This window comes from Lasiosphaeria miniovina (assembly GCF_030549165.1).
Source record: "Lasiosphaeria miniovina strain SMH2392-1A chromosome Unknown B0T26scaffold_6, whole genome shotgun sequence".
NCBI classification, from domain to species: Eukaryota; Fungi; Ascomycota; class Sordariomycetes; order Sordariales; family Lasiosphaeriaceae; genus Lasiosphaeria; species Lasiosphaeria miniovina.
In genome coordinates, this window is record NW_026848225.1 from 3035720 (window position 1) to 3053621 (window position 17902).

General features: G+C 53.0%; 4 protein-coding genes and 1 non-coding gene across 5 annotated transcripts; 3 read left to right on the top strand and 2 right to left on the bottom strand.

Moving 5' to 3' along the window:
- Nucleotides 1-10099: 10099 nt before the first annotated feature.
- B0T26DRAFT_t209 lies at nt 10100-10171 on the bottom strand. Its single transcript has one exon. It is a non-coding gene; the product is annotated as a tRNA-Met (tRNA).
- A 657-nt stretch (nt 10172-10828) lies between these two features.
- Nucleotides 10829-11930, bottom strand: B0T26DRAFT_427871 (cytidine deaminase-like protein). Its single transcript, XM_060434935.1, has 2 exons — nt 11864-11930; nt 10829-11767 (listed from the first exon to the last, which is right to left on the bottom strand). Exon 2 carries the CDS (start codon nt 11665-11667, stop codon nt 11017-11019), a length of 651 nt encoding a protein of 216 aa, XP_060293182.1. The 5' UTR covers nt 11668-11767; nt 11864-11930; the 3' UTR covers nt 10829-11016.
- Nucleotides 11931-12567: 637 nt separating this feature from the next.
- Nucleotides 12568-13782, top strand: B0T26DRAFT_755017 (putative methyltransferase-domain-containing protein; the record flags this gene model as incomplete). Its single annotated transcript, XM_060445893.1, has 1 exon — nt 12568-13782. The coding sequence occupies one exon, from the start codon at nt 12568-12570 to the stop codon at nt 13780-13782; it is 1215 nt and encodes a 404-aa protein (XP_060293183.1).
- Nucleotides 13783-14045: 263 nt separating this feature from the next.
- Nucleotides 14046-16100, top strand: B0T26DRAFT_427898 (uncharacterized protein). Its single transcript, XM_060434936.1, has 3 exons — nt 14046-14898; nt 14955-15033; nt 15099-16100. The coding sequence occupies exons 1-3, from the start codon at nt 14309-14311 to the stop codon at nt 15990-15992; spliced, it is 1563 nt and encodes a 520-aa protein (XP_060293184.1). The 5' UTR covers nt 14046-14308; the 3' UTR covers nt 15993-16100.
- A 986-nt stretch (nt 16101-17086) lies between these two features.
- Nucleotides 17087-17543, top strand: B0T26DRAFT_755019 (uncharacterized protein; the record flags this gene model as incomplete). Its single annotated transcript, XM_060445894.1, has 3 exons — nt 17087-17144; nt 17289-17402; nt 17467-17543. The coding sequence occupies 3 exons, from the start codon at nt 17087-17089 to the stop codon at nt 17541-17543; spliced, it is 249 nt and encodes an 82-aa protein (XP_060293185.1).
- Nucleotides 17544-17902: the final 359 nt, after the last annotated feature.

Consider the following 17902-nt stretch of genomic DNA (forward strand, 5'->3'; position numbering starts at 1 on the left):
CCCACACACCCCTCCCGGGCGGAAACTTCACAAGGTAATGAAAATTAAAGATGGCTGGCGGCACCAAGGCATTTCCTTCTCTCTTTCGGGCGAGGCAATGAATGGTCCAGGGGACCACGGAGAACTAACAGCGCCTCGTCGTCGGCACCACTCACACGGCATGCATGCTCATAGACACCGCATTTTTGCAACTGCGCCGTACACTATTCCGTGCCTGCGGCCCAGTGCGTGGAATAGCTTCCACAAGGACAAGAAGAAGGAATCCCTTGGGTGGTCCACCTCGGGTCCGGTGCCCCTCGTCGCGTACCCGGTGGTGCCCTGAGCGACACCAGCAGCAGAGAGATCGCGTCGCCTCGATCCTCCTCCTGTAGACTAAGAGTAAGGCAGACGACGCTTGATTGAGTTTGCGGCCAAGGGGCACCACCAATACCATCCGTAAAGGCAGGTTAAGTGTTCTAGACACACACGAGCACACAGACACAGACAGACAGTGTCACAGACACACCTCATAGACACACAGATGTACGAATCCGTTCATGTACACGCAGGACATGACCGCCGTGACACGCATTTCCCCCAGCAGTGTAGTGTGTGTGCAGTGTTGGCATCACATAACACCACCAATGCGCATCCTCCATCCTCGCTACTGTATGTATTATATCCCGCGCTATATCAACCGCAGATCATCATAGCGGCGTCGTCAATGCCAGCCCTACAGTATGCACACCACACCTACCTATAACCGGATTCTTATCACGACATCACGAGTTGGCGTGAAAACCCCAGCGACGCGCGCAGCTCTTGGGCTGGTCCGTGATAGGCCTGCCATAGGGTGGGGTGTGGTATGTGATGAACCATCATCCATGGATCACAACCCAAAAAAGGCCGAGGCTGGTTTTCTCCAGGCAACGTGACTCACCTCACCTCACGTTTTTGCACACCTTTTCTAGCGGAGCGTCTCAAGTCCAGTGAGATGACCTGCGCAAGCGCAATTGCCAGCGCGTCGGGTCGCGCATCCAGCTTTTTTTCCTAGGTGCATGGACGTAGTAAGTTGCCGCGCGCGGCGCCCCGTCGGGCGTGTTCCATTGCGATGCGATGCGATGCGAAGCGATGCGATGGCGATGCGCCGCCGCTGAATAGCTCCACCCAGCTGCTGGCCGCCCCGTCTGGCCGCGGGGGGACCTGGCGAGGATGGGATGGGGGCGGGGGCTCCACTGTAAACTCAACTCCAACTGCAGAGGTTTACGAAACAGCAGCTGCCAAAACAGTGCACACGGTATCCGTACCCTCGACGGGCTGGCGCTGAGCCCCGGGGCGCTGAAATGTGCGGCGGCGGCAGCTGGGGAGCGGGCCAGTTTTCGAGGCCACTATTTTAGGCCCGAGTCCTCAAGGTAGCAGCCTGCCCTGGTGGAGGAGGGGTGTGTGTTTTATGGTGGGATGGTGTGCGGCGGGGGCTTCTTTTTGGGAGGGGCCGAAAAAAGAAAGAAAAAAAAGGACCTTTGCGCCCTGTCACACAGACACACGCGCGTGCGGAGCCCATCAGAAAGATCTGCCATGCGAGCATGCCCATCATTCATTCTTTGGCGAGCAAGCTAGTTGGTCGGCGGGCGCGTCGTTCGTCGTCGACGTCGGCTTTCTTCCAGCGCCTACACCCAGCGACTTGCACTGGATTTGTTGCTACACCCACCCTGAAGACTTGCCGAAAATGCTTATTCGACACCGCGCCACGCCGGCAAGCGCACGGAGCCGTTTTTCTTTTCTTTCTCTCTCTTCTTCATCCCTTCGCCCGAAGTCAAATCGTGCCGTCTTGTGCCGTCAGGCGTCAGGACAAGTGTGCCAAAAAGCAAGGACCGAAATGTTTCGACGAAACACCCCCTCCCGGCCCTGTAGTCGAGGGGAGGGCGACTCGACTGTGACTCGACGCAAACGCAAACACGAAACGCAAACACGGACAGACGCAAACGCACAGCACGCTGGGGTTTGTTTCTAAACGTACCAACTTTACACGCCCAATGGGCGACTTTTTCAATGGCCTTGTGTGATATAATACTTTTTGGATGGTAGCGAGAAGCAGAAAGAGGCTGTCCTATACAGTTTGCTTCCCCGTCACGCCCACCTATCAATCACACTTGGGAGGCCTGATGCACACTCCCCCCTCCTCGTTAGATCCCGGCTCAGCAAGCAAAGACAAATGCCAATGAACTCCCCCTCTAAAAAAAAGTGCCTTGGGTATTATACACTGTGTTGGCAATATCGCTGGCTGGCGCAAAAAAAAAAAAAAAAAAAAAAAAGAGGGTGTCTTCATCTATGTTCGGCACCAAAAGGTAGTAGAACCAGAGCCCGTTTGGAGGCATGCACGCCATCCCGTCTCACCGGGCTGGCTTCGCGCGGGCGCATGCAAGCCCCTTCGCCCCGGTGAACCAACGGCCCCTCTTGCCGCTTCGCTCCCTTCACTGGATGATGTTTTCTTCTTCTCTCGGCTGGCTCAACTCGGTTGAATCCCAAATCAGACAGAGATACCCTGCGAGGGGAAACACAAGGGGCCCCGGGGTCCTGAAGAGTCAGGACTCGGTTTCCGTACCCCCTTGCTGTGTAATTCCCCTCCTAACCCCCACAAGCTTCGAAACTCACTGGTTAGGTCGTACATACATACCTAGGTAGGCGCAGGACCTGGATATGGATGGATGGATTGCCTAAGCGGACGTGTCAGCGTTTCGACGTCCCTGTCACCAACTGTTGTCAGCGTGGTGTTAGGCAGGTATGCACCTACCCGCAAGGCAAGGTAGGCAGCGGGCGCCGTCAATCCAGGTTGTGTCTCTGTCAGGCGGAGTGGCTGAACCGAAGCCATAGCCAAGTGCCGGAGAGGTGCCCTGCAATTGAAGGTTTCCGCTCCGGCAACAGCAAACACAGCCGGTTGCTCGGGATTTCGACTGGGCCGAATGCCCTGCCATTCCGTTTCCTCCCTCTCCAGCCCTCGCTAACTTAATTAACAACGTGCCGATTACAAGTCGTTTTACCGCCGAAACCCGCGCGCTGGTCGGCCAAAGTATCTTTGCCAGGCATTCCGTTCCTCTGCACGGTACAGTGCCGCATCCTAACGAGACGCCCTAGGTCGCGCAAGTCCGCCCACCAGGCCCTGCAAAAGAAAAACTGTGAAGGGCTGTCCTGGCGCGCTGACATGGAACTGACCTGTGGGTAGGCGCTGTTTTGCGGCCCGGAGACGCGCTAAACTAGACAAAATCTGACACTCCCGCGGGCGGCGCTCAGCCTTATGGGCATCCGTGGGATCCTGCTGCTGACAGGGGGGCGTCGAGTTAGCTTGCCCAATGAGACGTCTCCACTTGGGGGTCTAGCGGTCCTCACTTTTTCATGCCTTTTCTGCTTTCGGTAGACATTGGTCGATTCGACTGCGGCACGGCCAACAAGACGTCATCCTTTTCTCTCTTGGCTCGGCTTGCCAGCCCGGCGGCTTTCCGATTTCCGATCTCGTTAGCTTGTGGGATCAGCGGCATTGGGGCGGGTTTTTGCTACCTACACCAGGGTCTGTCTCCCGGTCACCTTGGGTGGATTGTTAGGAGTGTGCTTATTGGTGGCGTCTTGCTCTCGGGTTTTTGTTGCGACACTTGTTTAATTTTCACAAAAAAAAATCTAGAATGATTCTTGCTGTTATTCTTTTTATTTGGTAATTTCCGAGCCATATTAATCATGTCCGGTGTTCTGTAACTCCATTTACGCCGTTTTTAATTACCACAGCAGTCTCGTGGGTGACCAGTAATACAACTAGGGAGAAGAAGTTTGGGTTTTTCTGCTCCTTTTAGACTAAGGATTAGTTCAATTGTAAGTCCTTCGGAAGCCATTATATATACAATTTACTTGAAGATATAAAAACACAACACATTACCGACGGGTTGGCTAGATCCAATGAACGAATCAAGTTCACCGACCCAACAATCGTTTTCGAGAACCTCACGCTTTGCCCGACAGCCCCCTTACAGTCCAGGTGCTAGCGAACAGGCCCCACCATCTTCTTTTTCTCAGTGACTGATTGTGCACCGTCCCAGGGGAATCATAATAGTCCTCACATTATCGCTGTGTACCTTGGTCAGATAACTACCTTACCTATCCATCCCGCCTACACTCGGGTTACTTAGCACTCTTTTATCAAAATATCTATACGGTGGGCTGAGTTATTGGAAAAATTCGTCAAGGTCTTAGTAGAATTAGGAGCAAGGGCAATGTGTCATTCAACTGACGAGTTCAGTAATATGATTGTGAACAGCTCCTAAAGCTAATTACAGCCTTCATGTCTGTCTAGAGTTCATCGACGATAAGATTCAGACATCCCGGCAAGTTGTTCATTGTATTAAATAGCCACTTGACTAAATATATTCGCCCTCCTAGCTCTATATCTTACAACCATTAGAAGTGTCTTCCTTGTCCTCGTGTGAAGCAGATGAGATAAATCCGTCGATGCTCATGTAATAGAGTAATTGTAATTTCACCTAATTAACATATCCTTTGAAGGCTGCTTGTCAAGACACGTTACAACCTTAGGTTTCAACTTTCCAGTGAAAGGTAAGACTCAGTTTATATTCTAGTTCTCGCCATCACCATGCTACTTGGTCGCTGCCTCTACGGCAATAGTTTTAGAGCAACCACGCAATACATTATCATAAGATCGATTTGTTCATTTCGTACTCCCAACAATTACCGGCCTAAGTGTAATATCTAAATGCAAATGGCGGAGACTATCTCGTAAGGTAGGTAGGTAATTGACGAAAAGGCGGCTACCTATTTCGTATCTCCAAAAGTTAAAACGCATCGGCATCTGAATACAATTCACACCAGGAGAGAAGCCAACGGCATGCTGGGATGGACACACGCCCACACCCACGAGGAAAGCTGGATGTGAAAAGATGGTGGTCAGCCCCCACCACAATATTGGTGCAGCTTGGTCGGGGGCTAACATTTCGTGTGGGCGGTTACGATGCGGTCGTGCCCAATCAGGGGCCGCGAAACTTTATCGTGGGTGGCCTAATCCGGACACAACCTCCATTTTTAGCCTGCGCGTGTCACCGTGATGGAATAAGAGTTTTCTCGGTCTATTGATTCCTTTCCGTATGCACTTCAACCATGGATGCGCCTAATTCCAGAGTATCATCACATCTTCGGAAAGATTGGCTGTGGGTGAATGGCAGTGCCTCAAATCAAGCGACAGCTTTGTTGAGGGATTCGGCACAAATTAATCAAGTCACTTCGCCAATAGATAGTAGGAACTAGAACTCATCGTGAGTTGGCACCTTGAGCATTGAGGGCAAAACCAACCGCCCAATGCCTCTATTTTACTACAACCCAGCACCTTGCCTCGCATTATCTAAGGTTTCTTCACCCAGACTGGCAGGACCTCATCAGGTTCCATCGCTAGAAAGCATTTGAATTGTAGTTGCTATGACACAGATAAAATAGTGCTAGACCCTTGGAACGGATAGGGCAATTTAAATACACGGGGTGAGAATAAGTTAGCACGTTAGGTAGACTTATTACCAAGAAACAACACACCAGGTTCTACGTGAATAAGATGGATTTTAAGCATACACCGGACCTAGTAAAGAGAGTTGTATTTAAGAGACAGGACAAACTACGGTAGCCCCTACTTTCGCGACTTCTCATCAAGTCACAACACCCAGTCCTAGTTAGGTACCTGTATATCAATTAGCCAGACCATCCTCCCTCGAGCGCCTTTGTAATTACAGCAATCCAAATCAACCATGAAATAGACAAAATAGGTGAGAATCCTCACAGGCTAACAGCCAAAGCCAGCACAACTATAAATAAAGCCACCTCATATTCCTGTGACAAGGGTAAGTCTCTAGCAGGAGGCTCTACGCTGGACTTTGACCTAGCCCATTCAGGAGGGATGTGGGAGTAAATGAAATCGTGGGTGTGAGACGCAGACCTGATGAAGAGGTTTTGGAATACTAAACCACACATCCTCGATCTCAAGCTATTCTAGCTACAAGGGCTAGAGCAACACCATATTTCTGACTGCAGGATATGAAAGTTTGTAGTCTATTATTTTTCCGCCATAACCAACATTCCCTTTCGACTTGCCCGCGTAAACCTTCTTAACTAGGGAATAAGAGAGACACCCCAACTCGCTAATAGATCTAGCCTAAGCATCGAGTAAGCCTGACAGGCCGAGCTCACACCGGGATAGCCAGCCATCAACTAGGTAGGTCTAGGCAATTTTGCTATATTATTGGACGTGCTCGTGTCGGCCTCAGTGCATGTGAACCTACAGACCCAACCCGCGGGGAGCTGCTGAACTGCCACCGCCCCTGCCTGCAACTGCAACTACCACGTGCAGATGGCGCGACTGATACCTTGACAGCCCGGTCTAGTTCAGACACAGTGCAGGGTGGCTTGCTTGCTTGTCTAGACCAACCTGGAAGTAATAGGCCGACGAATATTCCAAAAAGAAAGGCTGTGGGTGTTGCGGCGGTGCTTAATCATAGCCCGAGAAACGTGGTAAGCAATTGCCGCCGTGCATGTCGGCATCGAGATCGAGAGTTGGTGCACGTGGGTTCCGCCCTTTTTTTGCGGTCTTGGCGGCGTGGTGGACCAACAAAATGTTCGGACGAAGGAGCGATTGCGTGCTGCGTGCTGCAGCCAGCACGCGCAGCTAGCAGATCCCTTCCCTTATCGGTAGGTTTCTAGAAGGGTGGCTGTCCAACTTTTTCTTACTGCACGTCTTTTAGGCTCCCGCATTCGCCAAAACACCCACACCACACCCACTTCCGCCGCCATCACACCCGGAAACAGAAAAGCACCAGCGCTTGCACGGTGAGAAAACGTGCTTATCTTGGGATGCCTACCTACCTTGGTGCTTAGCGTGCTGGTGGAGGCTTGGTTGAAGCAGCGAGCGTGTGCGAAGCAAAACCTGCAGACAAGATTCCATTCTTGGTGCAGACAGTCAGTCAGACAGACAGACAGACAGTTGGGTGGACAGAGGAGAAGGAATGGAAAACTGCAACCATACACTCTTATTTTTAGTCACGCCCAGTGTGGCGCTCACCAACAACGCTTTTCTTCTGCTACGTGCTAGCACGCTTCCGCCAGGCTTGTGTCGCACGCAGACTGGAGTCCAATTCCCAAGTAGTATTAAGGTTGCGTATACCTAATGTACGGGACTAAGGTAAGGAGGAAGAAGACAGGTCCCTTTTTCACGGTGACTCGTACTCGGTGCCGCCCCGTTAACCCCGGGCCCGCTCGCTCACGTAACGTACATTATTAGGCCAGTGTCAGGTCAGGGTCAGGGTCAGGGTCAGGAACACGCACACACATTTACGACAGCCCGAGTTCGTGGGAGGCACAGCAAGCACCACCCGCTGTTCACCAGCAAGCGCGCTCCATCCTCCTCCTCCGGGAGTTTTTTTTGGGGGCCTTGGGATCTGGGTGTGCGACCGTAGGAGGTAGGTTGCACCGAGTTTTTCTCCAAAGTCTACTGTGATTCCGCACACGGTGTCTGTACTTCCCGCTACTTACCTACCTACCTACCCTACTCGGGCGCTGGCGGGGAAAAGAGAAGACGAGCTTCGGGTTGGAACGCAAACACAGTAATCCGAAATCCCGTAATCCGTAATCATTGGAAGAGGGAGGGAGGGGGCGATGGATCCCGCCCGATGCTTCGAGTCCATTCGTATCTGTCCATCTTCCGCTTTAGGTTCCCCGTTTGTCTTCTCTGGGGCCTCGGCAGGAGCGAAAAAAAAAAGACTCAGACGATGATGATGCAAACGTTGTTTGTCTGCCGCGGGACGATTTGTAACAGCCTATCCGTAACGAATATCTGAGTTCAATTCGTTCGGAACTGTCAGCGCCGCCGGGCAGGGCGCTGAGGGATCGGGAAGGGGAAGGTGAGTGGGCGCTTTGACAGGGGTTTCTTTGGGCGCCCACTCGGGCGGAGCTCGGGCATGCGCGCCCCAGCGAAAGGCCCGTTGCCCCCCGCCCGCGGCCGCCCGGCTTGATTGTCGACCCCGCCAGCCCCCCAGATTCGGACCACACATGGGGCATTTGGGAAACCGTCCCAGAGAGGCGGGACACTGCAGAGGACGGCCTCTGTGGTCTATACAGGTACGGTCCGTACAAGGGCAAAAGAAAGAGAGATTCTACAGAGCATCCGTAGATGCAAGGCAATCGCCGCGCGACGGAGGCCTGCATGCCTCTCTCCGCCTTCGTGTTCCTGAGATGGATGCATGCATGTCTCAGCTCTCGGTAGTTGTCAGCGCCTACGTAGCGCGCTGTGTCTGGCGGTGATGGCCGGGCCAGCTGTAAGCTGATCGGATCGGCCAACGACGACGGGGACAGATTGCGTCCTGTAACGAACACTAAGGCAGTCCCAGGCGGGATCAACACGTGCCGCTCTACCGGTAGGCTGCTTGTCTCTGTGTAATGCGACCCATGCCGACGAGTCCCGTCTTCTTCATCTACTTCTACAGGGCGTAGTTGGGTGAAAACATGTTGTGTAGGTATGTGCAACCCGCCCAGAGGTGAGACTGAGCAAACCAGGCAACCCCTCGATGGGGCAACCAATGCAAGGAACAAGAGGGGCAAAAGTGATAGATTACGCAATCGCCAGCCCCGCGGGGGGAGTATGTAAGGCACAAGTCTCTGAGGGGGTGGTTCCCCGATGTCATCCGTGAGATATTCCGTACTGTATCGGCTTTATTCAGCTAAGCTAACAATTCGTCTCTTTCAGCCCATAACCGGGACAGAAAGGAGAAAGACGAAGGATGGAAAAGGGATAAGCGATGATAGCTGCGCTGCGCTACGGGCTATCCGCCGCTAGCGTATGGACGGTCCGGTTCATCCGCTGGGGGGTGGCTGGGTCCTAACATGATTATTTTCGCGGGCGCGCGCGACGCGGCCGATGACGTCGTGCGTTTGTCGCTGGAAATGGGGTTGGAACTTTTGGGATTCCATTTGGAATGCTTGCACAGTTCGCAGTATACTGTCTCGTCTACCTCGCCCTCTAATCTAACACCTCAAGTTATCGACCGGGAGGAATGGCTGCACTACGTCAAGCAGGAGATTCGGCACAGACCCTTTTCTTCTCGTCTCAGATGGTCTCTTGATTTCCAGGATTTCCATCACTCTCGTTTTCCCCTCCCTCGTGCCCTTGGGGTGTGTCGCTTGCATCTGCGAAAGGCGGGGTAGCGCAATGCGAACGCTGTTCCCGCGCTATGCGCTGTCCACTCGCTGGCTGTCCTTTGCTAGCCTCGGCTTCCTAGAGGCTAGAAATAGAGCAAACAATGCATCCATTGCTGCCCTGTCCTTTCAGGGGTGGGGGGCGTGTGCAGTGTATGCTTTTTGAGCAAAATACACCAAGGCGCACGGATATCGACCATATCCAGGGTGGCCGTGGTAATTGAATAAGTCCAAGTTGTAATGACTCTTTGGATGTTTGGTAGAGGTGAAATGGGTGCTGGTGACTAGAATATGGAAGAAGGATTGCGCTGAATATGAGCCCTTGAACTTCCATATTACACAGTTTGGTCACACGAGGCAACTTGTATGCGTCCGATCCTCTTGGTCAGACCATGAATTTGTAACAAGTCACCTAAGGATATCTACGATCATTTACATAGCAATCCTTTATTATATACTTGCACGAAATGCGTTGTCCTGCTATGGTAAGCTAACTCGTGGAGAATTACAACTCGTGGCGATGCTAGAGATGGCATCTAAAAGTTTTGAACAAAAGTACCGCCATGGACAAATATTGTCTGTAGACACCATCTCTTGACTACCTATGCTACTGAGGAACGTAAACGGTAAATATCAGTTGACTTGCTGCATTCTAATGATATACCTAAATCGAGACAGTGAGCTTGTTCTCAGACTAGCGCCAGGTCAGTGGCTAACACTACGTAGTCTGAACTACCTGTGAGATTCTCGGAGATGCTATGAAATATAGACCTTCCAAATTCCGAAATTAATAGAAACATGGACAAAAAAAAGGTAAAATAGAAACAACAAACGTGGCAAACAAGTGTACCAAAATACAAAGACAAAAAGAGAAAACGGCAAAAGAAATAAGGTTTAGCAGCGACTCGTTTCGATCGAGTGACCTCCGGGTTATGAGCCCGGCGCGCTTCCGCTGCGCCACGCAGCTTTGTTTGCTTGTTGTTGTTGGGTACCTGCGGAACTATCGGTTCTCATGAAGGAAGGGCATGGAGAGAAGAAAAGAATTTTCAGGCATCATGGAAGGGGGAGGGTGGGTGAGTCACGCAAGGTGGAGATATAACTTTACCCACTGACCGAGAGGCCATGGGACCCTTGAGGATACTTTGGCTCACGGCCCACCTTTTAAAGATGTGCATACTCTTGGTTGCCTTTTGCTGTCTCTTTGAGCTGAGAAATTGAGAGAATTGACTGGTTTGGTTGCTGTTGGATCATGGATTATGATGAAGCACGAGACGTCGTTAACGCGCTGGTCTTGGAACTTATCCCTGGTTCAATATTGCTAACGATCGGAAAGGAGACTGGGAAAGCGGTGAACGTATTTGTTGTAAAAGACAGACGATTGGATTTGGCTGAAGTAGTATAACGGAAGCTCAGGGCCACGAACAAAGGGGCTTGCATTTTGTACACAAGGACTCCTAGGGCACCGCTGACACCGTCTCCTCAACACACTGTCCCGGGTTTAAACCGAGGCTCTAGTGCTAAAGTAAAAAATCCTAGCACGATGACTGAGAGATACAAAAAACACCGGGCAATGACAGGATGGCAGGATAAACAAAATCGTCGACCTAGCATGATCGAGGGCCGGAGCAACTTAATCTGGGATGGTCTAGCGAGCACCTCCGAAATATAGGATACGGCTTGCTGTTACCTACACCTGAGCAACGCTCAAGAAGAAAACCCCCAAGCGCCACGATGAGATTTGCAAAGTGCAGCTGCGGAAAGTGGAAAGCATATTGTGGCCTTCAGAGAGATTAGACTCTGGCCTCTCGACGCTCACTTCCAGACGCTGGCACTTTCAGCCCCGGCTTTCTTGCCTTCCTGGTAGGTTTCGCTGAGGCCGTTATACAGCTCCTTAATCCTGGCAACCTCTGACTCCCAGTGCTTCCGCTCCGTCTCGTCTGGCACTTCTTGCAGGAGGTCGGCCAAGCTCTTGGCGGTGAAGAAGTTGTTCTTGTGGTTGTAGAGGGGGCGGGCGGCAAGCGACTTAGGGGTATCCGAGGGGGCGGGGACGCGGAACACTTGCTCCAATATGTCGATGTCGTAGGGGATGGAGAAGAGGTCCCGGCTGTCCTCGTAGGTGAAGAGGTAGTAGAACTCGTTGAAGCCCGACCAGGTGATGCCGCTCAGGCAGAGCGAGCACGGCTCGTGCGTGGCGAAGAAGACGCAGTCCTTGGTGGCCGGGCGGCTGTCGGAAGGCGACGAGAAGAACTGCTGTATGCAGTTGATCTCGCCGTGCAGGAGCGGCGAGGCGCGCTCGTTGTTGGTTGCCACGGTGAGCGGAGCCAGGCCCTCTCGCGACAAGATGGCAGCACCGAAGAGCTTGCTACCCGACGACACGCCAGCGCGCGTCAGTGGCACAATCCTGTCCTCGGTTACGCGGACCAGCGCCGATAAAAGCGTCGTGGCTGTACTTGGGTTTGACATTTTGACGGCAACTAGTCTAGGCAAGGTATGGATGTCTGGGCGGGGATTGGGTGCCGGATGTCGTATGCTGGGATATTGGGATAGCTCTCTTGCGCGGGCACTGATAATAAGCCGATTAGCTCTTGAATAGAGGGAAGTCAATGCAGTTAGTTATTCAGGCCCTGTCGGATTGAAGTTGACGATGTTAACGACCCACGGTCCCTTTTATGGCTCGCGTCGCCGCAGGGCTGCGTCGACGATAGCGGCGACAACCGATCGTGGCATGGCTGGAGATTTCGGGAGGCGCCGGGCTGCTCATGGCATCTAATTGTTCGGGCCCAGCCCAGCCCAGCCAAGTGGACCGATGGCGCTAATCGGCTTTAGACTGTCACGCTGAAGCCACGGACTGGAGCTGAAGCCCGTTCGACGAAAAGATCCATGTTGCGTATCATCAACCATTGCTCACATGGGTAGACTCAGAGACTCTAGACAGGAGGCAGGTTGGAAACTCTACCCGGTTTAGATTCCAACGGCACTCTTTAGCATAGCAGGAAAGGTAACCGATGGAACCGAATATGCTATGCAGCGGCTGGATTACAGAGAGGGGGAAGGAACGATGTCCCGTCCGTCTCGAGACTCCACACAAGTCCTTGCAATAGGTTGTGCAGTGGTCAGGAGAGATCCCAGGGCGCATCGCAGCTTCCCCAGTGGACAACACTGAAGTCTCTTGGTCTAGGATAAGGTTGCGGTGAACTTTTCGCTTCGAACCCTAACCCGGATCATCACTTTTTGGATGTCCGTTATTCCGCTCTTCCACCCCTGTCCTTCAATTCTGCCCAAACCAGCGCCTAGATTTAGCACTCCCAACGCTGAATGGTGGACAAGATCTAAGCCCAGCCAACCCACCCCACAGCCATCACGATGCACTACATGAGATTTCTGCGGCTACCTTCGATCGAGCGAGGACGGTCCAACTTTTACATCAAAATTGTCGTCACCATCTCGACGGACCTTGGAGACTCGTTCCTCGACCCCGAGGAGCCCATCGAAATCTCGGTCATTGGCGCCTACCCGAGCCTCAAAGATGGCCAGAAAACCCTCGTCCCCGTCATCCTGACGCCCGGCAACGCCCCCAGATGGCGTGCTGGCATGAGGGTGCTGAAGATGGACCTCCCATTGCCATCAGATCAGATCGAAACGGTGCAGGTCCGCCCCTCAAACCGCAAACTGGCCGCCCTCGGCACCTTTGACATGTACCCAGCCACCGGGGAGGGCCTCATCCTGGGTGCCTATGCCGACGTGTCCTCCTCGCCAGCTACACGCGCGCCCGCTGCGTGTTTCCGGAGTCTCCGGCTGACCACGGCCGACACGGCTGCCACAACCGCCCTCCAGGTTCAGGAAGACATTGGAGACAGCATTGCCCGCCACATATGGGATGCTGGAATCCTGACTGTCTCTCTCGTTGCGGATATGTGCTTGCGCCCCACGGCCCCCCTCAGTAAAGAGCCGTTGCCCCTCTTGAGCGCCATCTTGCGCCGCCGAGACCGGCCCCTGAACTTCCTCGAGCTGGGATGTGGCATCGGAACTTTGGGGATCGGGATCGCGCGCGTTCTCGCTTCCATGACCCCCCCAGAGCAAGGCGAAGCCGGCCATGTCCTCATGACTGATCTTCCTGATGCCGAGAGGTGGGCGCGGGCCAATATCACGCGCTGTCTTGGCCAAGCCCAGTCATCTCACGGTGCGATGCCTCGGATTGACTACGAGAATTTGGACTGGAACGACGGGAAAGACGGCGTGTTTGGCGAAAAGGCTCAATCCCGGCCGTGGGATCTCGTCATTCTGAGCGACTGCACCTACAACGACATGTTGCCTACTCTGGTCCAGACGCTTTCGGCCATACACTCACACTCTGCCCAACGCGCTGTTGCCGAGGACACTCCCACCGACACCAAGATCATGCTTTCTACCAAGCTCAGGCACCCGTCAGAGAGGGCCTTTTTTAAATTGATGTCCACTGATGGCTGGCTGGTGGAGGAAAAGACCATACTGCCGCTGCCCGTCCTGAATGCGGAGCCACAGACGGTTGAGGTCTATCTCTTCTCAAAAAACATAAAAATGAAACACCAATGGCAGTAAACCGCCCCGTGGAAATGCGGCTTGCCATATTGTCTTTGGGCTTCGCGTTAGTGTCTGTCTTTTGGCGGACTGCAGGATATCCACTACCCCTTTGTCACTCGCGGACCATCGGTGCAAACGGAGCCAGCCAATTATCTGCCCCTTGTCGTTCGACGCCCATATCTGGCAGCAACGTCCTCGCGCCCCTTCGGGTCTTTTGCTTAGCAATATTCAAACAAGTCGGCTGGGGGCGTCAATATCCACTGACTGCAGTGCAGTCTCTCAAGGATGCATGCATGGTGCCAGATAAGAGCAAACCGCGGTTTTCTGCCACCATTTGTATGCCTACCACCAATTATATGTCTACCCAGATTTGCTGCCCTTATGACTGAGCGAGCACAATGTTATTATAAGGTAACAGACAGGGCTCAGTGTCGACTGTGGTATCGTTGCCCCTCAACCTTCACCTTGCTACGGCCTTTTTGTTTGAAACACTTGATCAGAACACCCCAAGTGCCCATCACTCGAAGCCATCTTGCTCCCAAGGATGCCGGAGAACAAGAAGAAAACTTCCGGGGAGGACAATGCCTCCACAAGCAAGTCGTCATCGAAGAGCAGCTCAAAGATCTTTGAGCGCGTGAACAAGATGTGGGGCCTGCTCAACCAGATAAAAGAGGATGCAGGAGCGGTTGACGACTTCGCCAAGGTCATCGAAAACTCTAAAAAGTTGGCTGAGGACCTAAAAGCCAAAGAATCTGAGGTTCAGGGACTGCAACAAGAGAGGGATGTGGTCGTCGTCGAGAAGAATCTCATGTGGAAGGAATTCGCCGAACAGCAGTTGGAATACAGCAACCAGCTCAAGGCTGCTGATGAAAGGAATCGCAACGTTGATCGCCTCCAGGTTGAGCTTGAAGACGCAAGACAAGAGGCAAAACGCCTGGGGGCGGAAAATAAAACCCTCACGTCCGACCTCGCCAAAAACAAATCGACGTTGCAGAAATGTCGAGAGAGCCTGAAGATAACCCAGGCACAACGCACGGACCTTGAGCTTCGTTATTCCATGGCCGACAACGAACTGACAACTCTTCAAGACTTACTTGGAGAAGGCCAGCTGGAGGAATTTGACATGGATGCTCTGTTCGTTCCCACATGTCCACCTGCCAGTCTCCTCATGTCTCATTAACATGCAAAAGCGCCGAGAGCCTTACAGCCTTTGCAGCCAGATGCCACAAGACAGTCCTCGGATGTTTCCAAGGACTGAACGTTCCGCCTGTATGTTCGGCCAGACAGCCGAAATGACCTTGCTAGATGGAGATGCTAATGTGGGCCGACGATAGGCCTCGCTCCCAAGCCCTACCGGCGACATTGAGCGTCTCCCCCTGTCCTTGTCGATGAGCACTTCTGCAAAACTGATGAGATGCGCACTGGCCGAGTTCGTGCTGAGCAAGGCCCTCGTGGATCACATCTTTACAGACATTTATTTCCCTGGCCATGTCGGCCGACAGGAAACCCTGTCCACCATCTTGGGAGAGTTGGAAGAATTGGACCCCCGTCGTGGGGCAGCCGCCCGCTGCCAGTTGCTTTTGGTATTTGAAGCAGGCGAAGAACAGCACTCGATGGCAGTTGAGTTTGCCAAAGAGGACATCTTCAAAGTTCTCCGTCCGTTCCTGCCCGTGGGTCCGATTCGAGACGAGTTTGAACAAAATATCGAGGCCATCCTCAAAGAAGCAATCGCTATTTGGGAGTCAATGCAGAGATCGAAGAACCGGATTACTGCCGAGCTCTCCGTTGATTCCGAGTATCTTGAACGGGACGACTGCTATCCAGAGTATGGCGAACTCACCGTGCCCCCAAACACCATCTCTCCGGGGCACTCAGACGTTAAGGACACAGCTCTGGTGCCCCTGCGCCCTCAATTCAGCACAAACCGGGACATATTACTGCCTACCGTTGCTCTCTGGCGGCCCCAAGAAGCAACCGTCAACGCAATCGTTGAGCTAGAACTCGAGAGCTCCCGGAAACGATCTCCCGGACAAACCAGTGGTCTCAGGCGACAGGTCGCCAAGCGCAGGCAGAGCATAGATTATGCGGCGAGACCGGCTTCGGCGACGGGATTGCCAAGTCTCCCAGCCACCCCGTCTGTTGGAAACAAGCAGAATGTGGCGCGAACCAACATGGCGGCCTCGCAGCTCCCCGCCACCCACGCCAAGAGCGGCCCAGCAAGCCAGTAAGCTTGTTTCGGCGCGGAACGGGAATAATGGGATCGTTCTTCAGTTGAACTGCAAACGCGGGCCTGTTCAATTGGCCCGTGAGCCGGGGCCATGACGATTCCAAACCTTGAAGGGACCGGAGGCAGCGGGATTCCGAGTCACATTGAGGGGAATGGCGATGTTGATCTGTGAGATTTTGGATTCGTTGTTTGCCGAGGTAAGCCGGGGAACAAGAGTTACCTAGGTAATTTGACCTCGATATGGATTGCGTATAGTACCAGCAACATGAACTCCACGTGAATTTTTTCAGAATATGGCATGTCATCAGTGCAAAGTCGCCCCACAGTCGCCCAAGAAGCTGTTGAGCTGTCGGTCCCCCACATCAAAGGCATCCAATGATAACACGCCAGTTTGATGTTTTGACCACATTATCTAAGTATTTCCAACCTACTGATGGGCAGATTGGGTACGGCCTGGATCGTATTGAAGCCTCTAGAGTCAAGCGGCGTGGATGTGAAATCCCCCGCCGCTGATTGGTCCCAAATAGCGTCCAACCCCATTTGCAGCCAATCAGCGTCGCATGATGACCTGCATGCTCCCCTGGCCCGCCCGATGGCGATGGCGGCTCAGATCTGGCCTGACATCCATGACCCACTCCCCCTGGCTGTCTCAGGGACGACCTCGCCGCCAACAGCAAGCTTCTGTGACATGAAATAAGCGGCGGCATCGTCTCCTCTCGTCTTACTGACAACCACGGCGTATAAAACTCTTTTTTTTTCTTCTTGTCAGATATCGGACTCAAAGACCACGAGAAGCCAAGTTTATTTCTGCAAACACTTCACTCTCTCTCCAAACCTGTCACTCTCATCAACTCACTGCACTGCACTACACTACACCACGTTCACTCAGGTATTTATTCTTCCGTTTGCCAGCGCGCAGAATCTCTACCATACCCTCGGGCTCCCCTTTCCCCCCAGATGTATTTCTACTGGATCGTCTCGTGGAGGAAACGAACTAAGACTCTCTTCAGCTTCCACGTCGCCACTGGACGCCACGCAGACCTCTGCTTCTGCCCAACAGCTGTAAGGCACAGGAAAACCCAACGACACGCAAAGATGTGCTCCTGCAACGAAGCCGGCAAGGACTGCACCTGCGGTGCTAACTGCCAATGCGGTAAGTTGTCTTGTTCTTGTGCTGTTGCCTCCCCGATGATGATGATGATGATGACGATGCTGCCTTGTCCTTCCTCTTTCACCTGCTGGCATCGGTTCGCTCGCCATGCACAATACTAACAAGACCTATCTTGATCCCACACAGCCGCGGAGGCCCAACAAGCCAAGCAGACGTGCGCGTGCGGTGAGAAGGCTGCCGACGAGTGCAGCTGCGACAAGACGTCGAGCTCGACCTGCGAGTGCGGCAAGCAATCTGCTGGTAAGTCACCTACCCGGGGCTCTGCTTCACCGAGACACAAAGTCTAACTCTTGAGTTCGCAAAGACGCCTGCAACTGCGAGAAGAGCGGTTCGTCTGCCAACGCCAACGAGATCGACTTCACCACCAAGGCCGGGAACTAGAGGAAGGCCCAACGGGGAGAAGCTCGTCATGTTTTCTTGCTTGATATTTCCTTAGCTTGGCGAACAGCAGTCGTCCGGTAAACCGGGCTGGAGTTTTAGGGTAGGGAAAGCGGTGGATTGATGGCGCTGGTAATGGTAGACTGCTGGTTGTAGTTGCGGGAGTTAGGGAGTTATGTATAGCAGTCCCCCATCCCAATGGCTAAGGCATTTGAGGGAATAGACGGCTGCCAGTAAACCACCTTTGAGTAGTACGGCCACTGAACCGGGTTTCCATTGTACTACTATTTACAAACAAGGAGAGGAAAGGAGTGACTGTGAATGTGTTGGTGCGAGGAAGGACTGACACCCCCACTCGAATG